This window comes from Mus pahari, chromosome 16 (genome assembly GCF_900095145.1).
Source record: "Mus pahari chromosome 16, PAHARI_EIJ_v1.1, whole genome shotgun sequence".
NCBI lineage: Eukaryota > Metazoa > Chordata > Mammalia > Rodentia > Muridae > Mus > Mus pahari.
In genome coordinates this window covers 40,079,015-40,091,640 of record NC_034605.1, presented here as the reverse complement: position 1 = coordinate 40,091,640, position 12,626 = coordinate 40,079,015, and the positions used below count along the sequence as shown (strand labels likewise).

At 41.3% G+C, this 12,626-nt stretch overlaps 1 protein-coding gene across 1 annotated transcript in view; it reads left to right on the top strand.

Annotated features, from left to right (window-relative positions):
* The window catches only part of F13a1 (coagulation factor XIII A chain), a 171,529-nt gene that overhangs the window by 6,054 nt on the left and 152,849 nt on the right, over positions 1–12,626 (top strand). Inside the window, exon 3 of the mRNA XM_021215683.2 lies at positions 10,660–10,848. Within this exon, the coding sequence (XP_021071342.1) occupies positions 10,660–10,848 (189 nt within the window). The remainder of the gene's footprint in view (positions 1–10,659; positions 10,849–12,626) is intronic.

The following is a 12,626-nucleotide window of genomic DNA, read 5'->3' as shown; positions in this document are numbered from 1 at the left end:
AAGAGGCCGCTATATCAGGGTCCCTTCAGCAGAATCTTGCTGGCATGTGCATTAGTATCTAGGTTTGGTGGCTGATGATGGGATGGATTCCCGAGTCCCAGTAAAGACTTTTAATCCTAGCACTTGTGAGATGGCAGTAGAAAGATAAGCGATGAGTTCAAGGCTAGACTTGGGGAATAGGAGATTCATTCTCTCAATAAAATAAAAACAATGAATAAAAGCAAGGGCTAAGCCAAGTGTGGTAGTGCAAGCTTGAAATGTCTGTATATGGGAGACTGGGATCATGAATTTTTGATTAATCTGAACTACATAGAGATGATGTAGACCACATGTCAAATGAAGAAGAAGCAGTGGGCTAGAGAGATAACTTACTGGGTAAAGGAGCTTGATGGACAATTATGGGTACTAGATCCTAGTGCCCATGTAGCTAATTAGGCATCCTACACACTCTTGTAACTCCAGATCTTAAGGTGAGGGAAGACAGGAGGATTGATGAATTTGTCTGTTTTCAACCTAACTGAGGAAACCTCAAGTTCAGGGAGAGACCCTGCCTTAAAATACATACACAGGAATACATACCACCACACCCTCTCACCCCACCCCCCCCACACCCCCCCACACCCCGACACCACCTGGAAGGGAAAAGAATAAATACATCTCTTTTAAAAGATGAAGGAAGAAAGCATGAAGTGTACATGGAAGATCATTTTCAAAAGTGGTGAGAATTGGCTGAAGGACAAAGAAAGGACAAGCCTTAAGAGCTTGGCAGGAGTTACGCTACAATAAGCATTGAAGACTGCGTTCCTTCCATCCCATAGAACACAGGAGACTTGCTGTGGACTCTCAATAGCAGATTTATGTTTTATAAGAGTAATTCTCATGGTGAAGAGAAAATTGACAGAAGATATTTTCAGGCTAGAGGAGAGGTAGACTAGAAGGTCTTCAGGCCTGGAGAGGGTGTGAGTCTCATTTCTTTTGTTCTAAGATTTCTGAAGCCTTTAAGGCTATAGGACAGTTTAGTAGCAACAGTTTAAATAATAGCTTCTGAAGAAAAATGTCTTTAATTGTTCTAATTATACTTTCTCCTCCTGAGTTGCCAAAAGATGTGTGAGAAAAAGCCTTCCTGCGGTTCTTTCCACCATAAACAGACCTACTTCCTCGTGCATAGCGTTAATGCCTATAGCTTAGTAATAATGTTACCAAAAATTGCAGGGAGAACTCAGCTCACCAGGGAATTCCTAGAATATGAACCTAAACATTTAACTTATTTCAAGATCCCATCTGTGACAGGTATAATCATTCTCAGAAGAATATTTTTGCAACCCAGGGAGAAGATAATTCACTTTTTTTCATATTAGGGAGAGAGTGGGAGGACGGAGAAGCCGCTGACTCTTGGGGAGAAACATTCTTTCTTTAACAGCCCATTTTCTGATGTGTTTGGAATTAGACTAAATTGTGTTAGGTAGACTTTTTGAAAGCTGTCACTTTGAAAGGGCAAGCTGCCAAGTTCCTAGCCATAATATAACTTTAAACAAAAAGAAGAATATAACTTTAAACAGCTTCCCAGCTAGCTGTTCCATTTTGCTAGGAGCTGGGCTTGGGCAGGGAGATGTGAATTCATTTGCTGCCTGTGGTGAATGAGGCCTAAATGCTAGGAAGGCTCTTTCTATCTAAGTTATGTCTTGTTAGGTCAATAAGCAAAGTGCAATTCATCCACCAGCTTAACAGATGCTTTCTGAGTACCATACACTTGGGGAGGAGCATGACTAGGCAAGGGAGAACTAGAATGCCGTATGCTATGTTTATACCTATGTCCATGTTTCTTGGTAACCAAGTGTGTTTCTTGCTACAAGGATTCTGTTTCTGTCTTACTTTGTGTTTGACTCTCCATGAACAACCAGAGAAACATTATCTATTTAGTGACATTGGAGACCTTACCCCCTTCCCCAACACTGACTTTCAATTCAGGGATTTGGATGTAGTTTGTCCTCAAAGGTTCATATGCTAAAAATTGGTCTCTGTGTGGAGAACTGAGAGGCAGGGCCTACTGGAAGGTCTTTATGTCACTGTGTGTGTGTGTGTGTGTGTGTGTGTGTGTGTGTGTGTGTGGTGTAGGGTTGCCCTTGGAAGAGATTAAAGTCCTTCCTATGTGACCCCTGAGCTAGTTCTCACCAAAGTGGGTTTTTACAAAAGATAGAGCCTGGCGATAAATCACTCTCTGTGGGTCTGGTCATGAGATCTTTCTCTTTTGTCAAACTTCTGCCTTTATGATGCCATGTGCCACACACCATGAGGTGTTGTTCAGGTCCTTCAGCAGAGACAGACTATGTGGTTTAAACTGTTAGTATCCAACCACCTTATTGCTCTTCTCTCCTTTCTTCTCTTTTCTCTCTCTTCTCTTCCCCTCTCCTCTCCTTCCCTCCTCTCTGTCTCCCCCTCTTCTCTCCCCCTCTCTCTCCTCCCCATTCTCTCCTCCATCTCCCCTCCTCTTTCCTCTCCTCCCCTCTCCCCTTCCCTTCCCTCGCCTTCTTTCTCCTTCTTCTCCTTTCCTCTCCTCTCCTCTCCTTTCCTCTTCTCTCCTCCCTCTCCTCCTTCCCCTTTCCTCTTCTCTCCTTTCCTTCCCTCTTCCTTGTCCTCTGTTCCTTCTTCCCTTTCTCTCTTCTCATCTTCTCCTTTTTCTTCATAAAAATCCAGTCTCAGACATTTCTTACAGTAATGAGAAACAGATTAAAACACCTAGTGATTCCACTGAACCATTAGAAGGTTACTTTGAAGAGACATGAACATGGCTGTCATTTTCTATTTCCAGAGAATAAGCCACCTGGCTTCATCTTTCCACGCACCTTATACATTTGACTGCCGTTTTGAACGTGATTGCTTTAAACCTTTTACCTATCAGAGTGGCTTTTAATCTTCCACACCTCAGTCAAGTTTCACTTTTATGTCTTTTTTCCCCCCCAAGTCTCATTTTTTTTAAATGAAATGTTTTTCTTCATTTAGATAGTTTGAGGAAGGAATCTGAAAAGATTAAATTTTTATTTAACTTTGCCCTGGTTTCTCCTCACTTAGAATGCAGCATTTTCCTATAAGTGTTCCTTTCCAAGGGCACTGATTTATTAGGGTGACATTGTAATAAAATAAATAAAAGCAATTGAAAATATGAGTTTTTAAAATCTATGCTTAAAATGAGATATTCTCAAAAACAGTGCAATAGGTCAAATATACATATACATACATATACATATACTTTGTGTCATGTACACATATATAGTTATTTCTGTATTATTATTTAGATTAAGTGGGTGCTATGGCTCCTAGGTCCTATCTACTATGTTCAAAACAAACTATATGTTTATTTTCACTAAGAAAAAAATCTGCAAACCATAAGGTAGGTAGGTGTGTGTGTGTGTTTGTGTGTGTGTGTATGTGTGTGTGTGTGTATGTGTGTGTGTGTGTGTCTGTCTGTCTGTCTGTCTGTCTCTTTGTCTCTCTCTCTGTTTTAGGCTTGTTACACTTAACATGTCATTAGCACCTTTACTTACCCTTCATTCCAAACAGCATGAACATCTGCTGACCTATTCCAGTGTGAAACAAAAGTTCTCACATGGAGGCCTTAGGCTCTATAATCTCCAGTCTTCTTCTCTAACCATATGTGTGGTCCTTAAAATTGCTCATCTCGAGATTAAACTGCCCGATACATGATATTAAAAGAACTAATATGTTTTCTTCTGTAGTTAACAAAACAATTCATTTTAAAATGAAAAAATTCAAGACCCATTTAAATGTTTAGTGTGAGACTCATTTACATGGAAAGTGGCAGACCTGCTGGGACTTTCTTCCACACTTCCCCAGATGTGAGTGATAAGATGTCCAAGGTATCGTCTTGTCCTCAACGAGTTTCCCGTCCTGTATAAAGGTAAAATAGTTCTTAGTGGTGGTCCACACTGTCTTATTAAGGGTTATTCTAACACTGGAGTAGGAAAAGACTTTTCTACCTGTAAAGTCAGAACAAGAAAAGCAAATATGTATGAGAACATGAGGGATGTACAGGGCCACGCCTAGGGTCAGGGCATGCCTCTTGATGTGTGCTTCTTGATGGGATTTCAGGGCTGTTCTTCCTGGGTGCCTGACATGCCCTCTCAGACACTCATTTCTGAAGTTTAGAACCCAGGGACTGGACAGATGTTAGGAGCTCCTGTTACTGCTATCGACTTCTGAGTGATTAGCTTGTGCCAGTCACCCCAGATCCACCACTCCTTCCATATTCTCCCATTCCAACTACACGTTACAGATGAGGAAATTGAGGCCCAGGGAATGTATGCAGCTTGTCTAAGGTCATAAAGATAAGGTGTGGCAGGCATAAAGGGTCCCTACAGTTTGGCTCCAAATCCTAAGGTCTTACCTATCATGCTATTAAAAGTAAGAAAACAGTAGCTTAAAAATATCCAGTAATTCCTTTTAAAGACTTTGTTTTGAATCTCATTATATGTATGTCTCCGTGTGTACGTGTGAGTTCACTGTCTATGGAAACCAGAAGAAGGAATAAAATCCCCTGAAGCTGGAAGTAGAGGTGGTTATGAGCTACCCATTGTGGTGCATGGTACTGAATTGGGGTCCTCTATAAGACAGGACATACTTTTCACTAGTGAACTATATCCTCAGAACCATCCATCACTGCTGGCCTTGCACAATAACAGAGTAGTGAAGCAGCTCTATAATATTATGAAAAATGTTAGTATCTAGAAAGAAATTTTGCCATGGCCACTTCAGAGCAGAGACTACTGCCCATGAGGAGTTTTGCACCGGAGTGTGCATGAGGAGTGTGCACAGTACAGTGTTCCAGCATATAATCTGGACTGCCTTTAATAAGGCCAGAGTCTTCCAAACCACCAAGCTTTGTGTCTTCCAGTACCAGCCAGTATCATTCAGAACTAGCTCTGCACTCTATAAGGGTCAGCTGATCTTATTCGGACTCACTAGATGTTCACCAGGTTTTTCAGGCTGGCGTGTGAGGTAGAAAGTTGGGTGAATCCCCCTTTCTAGGGCATGACACAGAAATCTGGGTAAATCTTCATGTCTAGCTTTATTTTTCTGCATAGATAAAACTGCTTGAAAACTCAAGGCATTTGAATTAATAAACATTCTTTCGAGCAGTCAATCATAAGGGAAGAAAGGTAGTAATTATGGAGGCAAGTTTAGGGAATACATTAGGACCTATATCTTCATTCCCTACAGCACAAATCTATTTTCCCCCATACTTGAGATTTTTCTTTAATTTGCTTTTAGCACACAATGTAGACACTTTGAGCTAAGGGCAATCTGTGCGCAGTCTCTGTGCCAGGAGTGGCTGGTGGTTGGCTCTAGAAGAAACTGATGCAGAGACATGAATCTTAAATATTTTCAAAGGTCAGAAATCTGGGCTTGGGTAGGTTGGGAGGACCAGGCTCTGGTCAGTCAACACAGACAGAGGAGGGAGGTCTACAGGGAGCGGCTGGCCCTCAGCACCAATCGCAACCCAGAATGAGCAGCAGCTTTCTGATTGGACCTCAAGACTGACACCATCACAACCCTATTCCATTTTGTCCCCAGAAGAGGTTTTACTTGTATGTATGGACTTAACCATCATATCAGTTTACCATTTTGGATTCTCACTGGATCCTCATTACAAAGTCTAAACCACTGGATGTGGTCAACAAGACCTGAAGGAGCTTGGGCCTTGAGCTTTCATTGTGTTCCTCAACCCACTCCAGCCAGCATATTGTCTTCTGGCTTCTTATGTGATCGCTCATACTCTTGCTTGAGTTACTCTCTTCTCTATGCACTTGTTCCCAGCTGTCCTCGTCAGCATTAACTATCAACTTGACACAGCCTAGAATCACCTGAAAAGGGGATCTCAACTGAGTATTTATCTTTACCAGACTGATCTTCAGGAGTGTCTATAAGGATGGTCTTGATTGTCTTAACTGAGGGAGTCAGACCTAGTCCATGGAGGAGTGCCATTTCCTAGGCATGAGGTCCTTGGCTATATAAGAAAGCTAGCTACATGTGAGTTTGTGAGCAAGTTCCATGCTCTGTGCATCAAGTTCCTACCCTGACTTCCTTCAATGATGGATTGTGGCCTAGAAGTGTAAGCCAAAGAAACCCTTTTCTCCCCTAGATGGCTTTTGCTCAAGTGTTTTATCACAGCAATAGAAATGAAAGTAGAACCCCATCCTTCTTCTGGGGAGGGGTTCACCCACACCCCTTCCCAGAGCCCTAAAGTTCTCTTATCATTTATGCCCCTTTTTGTATTTACCATTGTGTTTACTTAGCTTGCAATTATGAAGCATTTGTCTAATGAATGCTTGTATTACTGCCTTGGATGACAACACAAAACAATGCCCTGTAGAAATCTGACCATAGTGAACAGTAAATGTACTGAATGCACACTTAAGGTCCAAAATGATTGTGAGAACATGGAACAATGAGCCAACTCTACCATTGAATGTACTATGAATTCATGCAAGGCCTTAACAATGGAGCCACAAAGAAGAAAAAGCAGTTGCATAAGTAAATATAGCCAAATAACTACATAGGTGAGAGCTCTGTGGGTGTCTGTGTGAAACTGCAATTCCCTATTGATAGAAATGACATCAGAGTGTGTTTTAAGGGTTTTGTTTCAGCAGATGCTTAATGTAAATCTATAGTAAGCTACCAGTGCCTAATGATGCCTTACATGAAGAAACCAAAATATGCTTTTTTATTTTTATAAGATGTAGTGGTCTCAGTGTAGTTTATTGGAAAACTGCAGTCAAAATAATGTATGTTGAGGACAAACTCTTCCTGAGGGAAACTGACAAAATTAAATGTATTATGAAAAAGGGATTTATAATACTCTGGGAATGACTCCTTAAAAAAAGAGGTTAAAAGTTGGGATGATTTAACTCAGGGGTTGTCTTAGGGTAGTCTCTAAACTTCAGAGTAGCGGAGGGACATATACTTGCCCTGGATCTGTGTGGTAGTCCAAACCAGTACTCATGGTCAGAAGCCAAGAACCATCCTCAGTTTGGACAGGGGCTCTGAAGAAGTGGTGTTCAAGAGTGGCAAAAAGAACACTCAAAGTCAAATCTGAAGATTTGAAGGAAGATTTGAAGGCTCTGGGAAGGGGTGTGGGAGAACCCCCCCCCCAGAAGAAGGATGGGGTTCTACTTTCATTTCTATTGCTGTGATAAAAACACTTGAGTAAAAGCCATCTAGGGGAGAAAGGGGTTTCTTTGGCTTACACTTCTAGGCCACAGTCCATCATTGAAGGAAGTCTGGGTAGGAACTTGAAGCACAGAGCATGGAGCTTGCTCACAAACTCACATGTAGCTAGCTTTCTTATATAGCCAAGGACCTCTTTTTGATGCAAGCTGACAGAGTGGGTTCTGCTCAAGACAGCTTTGGAGATCTCCAGACAGCTCATTCATATATCTCAGTTCTTACAGGCAAGTCATTTATTTACATTCAATCATTTACTCCAAGTTCTCTTTTGATTATCCCACAAGTCAGCATTCCATGACCACAGCTACCTGATTCTTAGAAAAAGACATCAAGCACATCTCTTTTTTTTAACAATGCAAATGAATTCAGAGATCAGCCTGCCTTTGTAAAAACAGACAATAAGTTTAGCTGGGTGGTATCCTGTCCTAAAATTACCATTCCCACCACACCTGGGCCTGGACATAAACTTGCTCTGTCCCAGGCTGACCTTGAACTTCAGAATCTGCCTGCATTTGTAAGCACAAACAATAAACTTAGCTGGGTGGGATCATGACCTGAGGTCACTACTCTCTAAAACTCTTTATCTTCTGCCTTAATATCTTTCTGACAATCTTGTTTATAATACAGCTGCCTTTGTTTGTTTAGGTCCATGAAGCTCCTTATACAATTCATATTGCATCCTTATATTTTGCATAGTTAAGTAATTATATATTTTTGAATTCATGTTTTCAGATTTCTTTCCCACAGCCTTAAGGGCTGTCTTGAAGATCATAGCTAAGGACAAAGATACACCCTTTCCTCCCAGATATATAATTATTTTTTAAAAAACAAACCTCATGCCCAGTAACCAGCAACACTCATGGAGGCCCACACCCTATTGGGTCTGTTCTAGGGATGGGAACCATGTCACACCATTCCTTCCATGACCATGCAGGACTTCACAGTCAGAAAATCCACAGACTAGCATATACTATCTTGAAAACAGTAGAGTTGTATAAAAACAGATTGTATGTCCTGTGAGGTAAAGGGTGCCCTCTTCACTCAGAGACCAGAATCCATGCATAGAGATGGCTTAGCCATATCTAGAAGATCTACCAAATGGTCAAGAAGGTGCCTTTGACTCCGAGGTTCAGTGAAGTTGTAATATTGAGAGATTTTTCCACTGCTGGACATGAACAGAGAGATGTTGAAACCATTCTGAGACTTTTGTTTTTAGATGATGATTAAAAGAGCACAAGAGTTGATTCATAAAGTCATTTTGGAGAAAGTTTTTCATCTTAGGGTGTGTGTGAGTGAGTGAGTGAGTGAGTGAGTGTATGTGTGTGTGTGTGTGAGTGCGCGTGCGTGTGTGTGTGCACACATGTATAAGAGAAACAGAGACACAGAGAGAAACAAAGACAGAGAGAGATTTATATATGTGTTTGTGTGTGTGTGCATGTATGTGCATACACACTAGTGCATGCGCATGTGGAGGTCAGAGGTCAATATTGAGCATCCTCTTGAACCATTACTTTTTGAGACAGGGTCTCTCACTGAACCTGGAGTCAAACCAGCGAGCCAGCAAATCCCCAGGAACTGCCCACTTCCACAGCTGTCAATTCTCAGCTCTTCCTTAAGTTGCTTTAACATTGGAATTGTGACTTTAATAAAACCATAGCAGTTAGAAGAAAAGGCAGCATGGAAAGAGGCTCTAAAATGATACATCTGCAGCTTCCAGTTTAAAGGAAAAGTTCTCTTCAGGGCCTCCTGTATGTTGACAAGTCTTTGAGATGGGACAAAAATAAAATCATCTCTTGCACTTTGCCTATCTAGCAGCAGAGTCAGAAGAACCCATGAAGTACTCCACCATGATGGACAGGTTCCATTAGAATTCATGGTCTGTGAACCACCGTAGGTTAATGGTCCCATTCTGTGCCAGGTATAGTTCAGATCCACCCACTATTACTATAATCTTCCTAGAAAATTTCTGGGTACCAATATTCTCATTGGAAAGGAGGAGAGAACTCAAATCTGGAAGGAAAATGATCAAATACAAGAAATTTGGTACTTGAACTTCAACTTGGTTTTACCCAAGCTTTCGCTTTATCAAAAGTGTTTCAGAGACGGTAGAGCTTAAGAGTTTAAGGGAATCTTAATGTGCCCAACTTTTTTTTTCTCTGCAAGGGAAAAATGGAGCCTAAGGGGACTGGGAGTCGTATTGAGAATTCCCGTGTAAAGCAAAGGGGTTTGGGGAGTTTTGCAAGGAGATGTCTACCCATGTCTTCAAGCTCATAGTTGTCCTTCCTGAATGCAATATTTCTCCAGCCATAGGAGTAAAGCATGCATCAAGTAGCCAGGCAGCTTGGAAAAATGAGGCCAGGCTACCTGACTCAACTTTCCCTTCATGGAATTGCAAGTGTATGCACAAAAACCAAGCCCCCCTAGTCATTCCCCTAAAGGACACCATAGACCTTCCTGTGTGTGATCAGTGCAGGAGGGAATGAAGAAAGTCATGAGGGGAGCTCACCTTTCTCTGGGGTTAGTATGTGTTAGACAATCTGTAAGTTCCTGTCACTCATGGAATCTCATATTACTATCATATATGTAAGCCTCTGGGTAATGATGTAATCTAACACATGATTCTGTAAAATAAGTGAATATATGCAGTATATGCAAAAGTATATGAGTAGCAAACATGGTTGATATGTATAGTCCTGACTCCAAAAGACAGGGAAAACTTGGAAATTTTTCCATCAAAAAGACCTGAGTCTGACACCTAGATGGCTCATTTAGGGGCCAAGGATGTGTGAATCTGATTCTGACCATGCCAGTGGATGTGGTCACATGTTGTCACACAGAAATGCTGCCTCCCTTTCTAGAGCACAGTCCTCCTCCCCTCTCTCTGCCTTTGAGCAATCAGATCTACTTTTAGAATTACAGTAGGAGGACATTTGACCCTTCCCAGGGTGGGAGGGAAGTTTGGATTAATGGCTGGCTTTGTCCCTTTGAGGCTTTGTCAGATGTGATCTCTCGTTTTTGGACAAAAAATGGGAAAATTGAAGTGGCAGTCTCACATAGGGAGGGACAGTCACAACAGGAAATGCCCAACTTAACAACACCCAGCATGAGACAGAGAATCTGAAGACTTGAACTCTGACCTCTGCTTCTCTGTGTCTAGATCTTTAAACTAGGCACCCTTCTCTCCCAAAATGAGGATCCTGTGCTCTGAAAAGAACTCACAGGTGGGGAGAGGTTTTAAAAGAATCTGTCTTCCAAGGCAAGAGGCTTATTCTCGAATCTGCTGCCCCCTCCCCTCCCTTGCAGTTTCAAGCAGTGTATTTTCTTCTAGAAAAAAAAAAAAAAAGAGCTGAGTTTTTGAGTATGTTTTTAGGTCAAACATATTTAATGGCTTTCTTACTTTGCTTTCTGTGTGGACAGATTACCTGAATGTCACAGCTGTTCACCTGTTCAAGGAGAGATGGGACAGTAACAAGATCGATCACCACACAGACAAATATGACAACAATAAGTTGATTGTCCGCAGAGGGCAGACTTTCTACATCCAGATTGACTTCAATCGTCCGTATGACCCCAGGAAGGATCTCTTCAGAGTGGAATATGTCATTGGTGAGTGCTGCCTGCCTTAGCCATGATGCTAGGGGTCACGCTGCAGAGAGAGGTGGGCACTGGCTCAATTTTACTCTTTCCTTACACCGTATTTAAGACTGGTTGGGGGAGTGGTTAAATTGGCCAAACACCAATAATTTGAAAATCTAGCATAGAAGCATGTTTAGTTAAAAAAAAAAATTATTTAAGTGAGTGTTTTGCTTTTCTCAAATGGTTTTCGCATCTTACCATTGTGATTTAGTTGGTGTCATAGGCCGGGGAGCATTTGCAAACCTCAGCATCTGATCTCCACATATGGAACCCCAAAGTGAGTTCTGCATGAAAGCAGTGTCCAACAGTCCATGAAAGAGCATGAAGCAGGAAAACCCACTGACGACTTTGTACTCTACTCTTGATGACTGATGGTATACATTTCTAAGGTTCTGGAAAGGACCATTTAGCTTTAGCTTTGTTTGTTTCATTGATTCTCAAATTAATTTGGTCTTGTTTCCCTTTTACAAAGTCACTATTACATGACATATTTTAATAGACATTCAATATCCACTTAAGGATATTGAAGGAATCCAGGTACAAAAAAGGAAGGGTGGCTTGAAGTAAGGAAATAAATCCACCACTCGTGTGATCTGAGGAGAAAGTCAGGCAATCATATTGATAATGACTGAAATAATCAAACTAATAATCAGCTGGCCTTTGCAGAAAGGTTTGCCCCCAAACAGCAGCTTAAGAGAGAGTCTAATACTACAGTTATAAGCAGAAATTAGACAGAAATACCTGCTATTACTCTTTGTTTACTAAACAACTGAGAGAAAGCATTGCTGTATGGTGTGCAGAAAAAAAACCATGCAAGAGAGATATCTTCTATAAACAATGGGGAGAGAAAGCTAATACTTTATAATTTTGATGCTGTTATGAGCATACATTCAGAAAACAGCAAGGTAAAAGGGAGGAAGGGATAGTACTAAAACTTCTTAAGCTGGCTAAAAAGAGATGAATACTTGAAAATCACACCCTTTACTCCTCTAGCCTTAAGCACTTAGAAATATGAAGTGTTTCCTATATAATGGTAACTGCAATTTTGGAAGATCAAACTAAATCTAAAAAAATATGATACAGCTCTATATATGTGACATAAATACCATGAGAAATCAGTGGAAAAAGCCAAACATATTCTTAAACAAGAAGTTTCAGTATGCTTCCAACAATCTTCCAAGATGTTGGTCAAAAGTTGCAACACCCCAGCTAAACTAAAGTAACTTGTAATTACTTTATGTAATCCAACTATGGAGCGTGGTAATGGTAATGGATTACAGGCTTTGGGCTTCCACGCTGTGAAGAGACCTTTTGTTTTGATTTGGTGTTTTCAGATAAGTTCTTACTGTATAGTCTTGCTAAGGTTTATTGGAGCTGCTCTTTGGATAAACATGTATGAAGGAATACGGGACTCAGTGATGGGCAGAGGGAAGAGTTAAATAACAAGGTCACAGAGGCTCAGTGGCCTCCAAACTGTGTAGCTGGACTAGGATCTGCAGAGCTGCCCCATTGTAAGGAAGGGTGTGAGGCCTTCTTCCCTGTGCATGGCTGGTCCTTGGTTCTTTTTTTTTTATTAGATATTTTCTTCATTTACATTTCAAATGTTATCCCGAAAGCCCCCTATACCCTACCCCCACCCTGCTCCCCTGCCCACTCACTACCACTTCTTGGCTCTGGCGTTTCCCTCTGTGGGGCATATAAAGTTTGTAAGACCAAGGGGCCTCTCTTCCCAATGATGGCTGACTAGG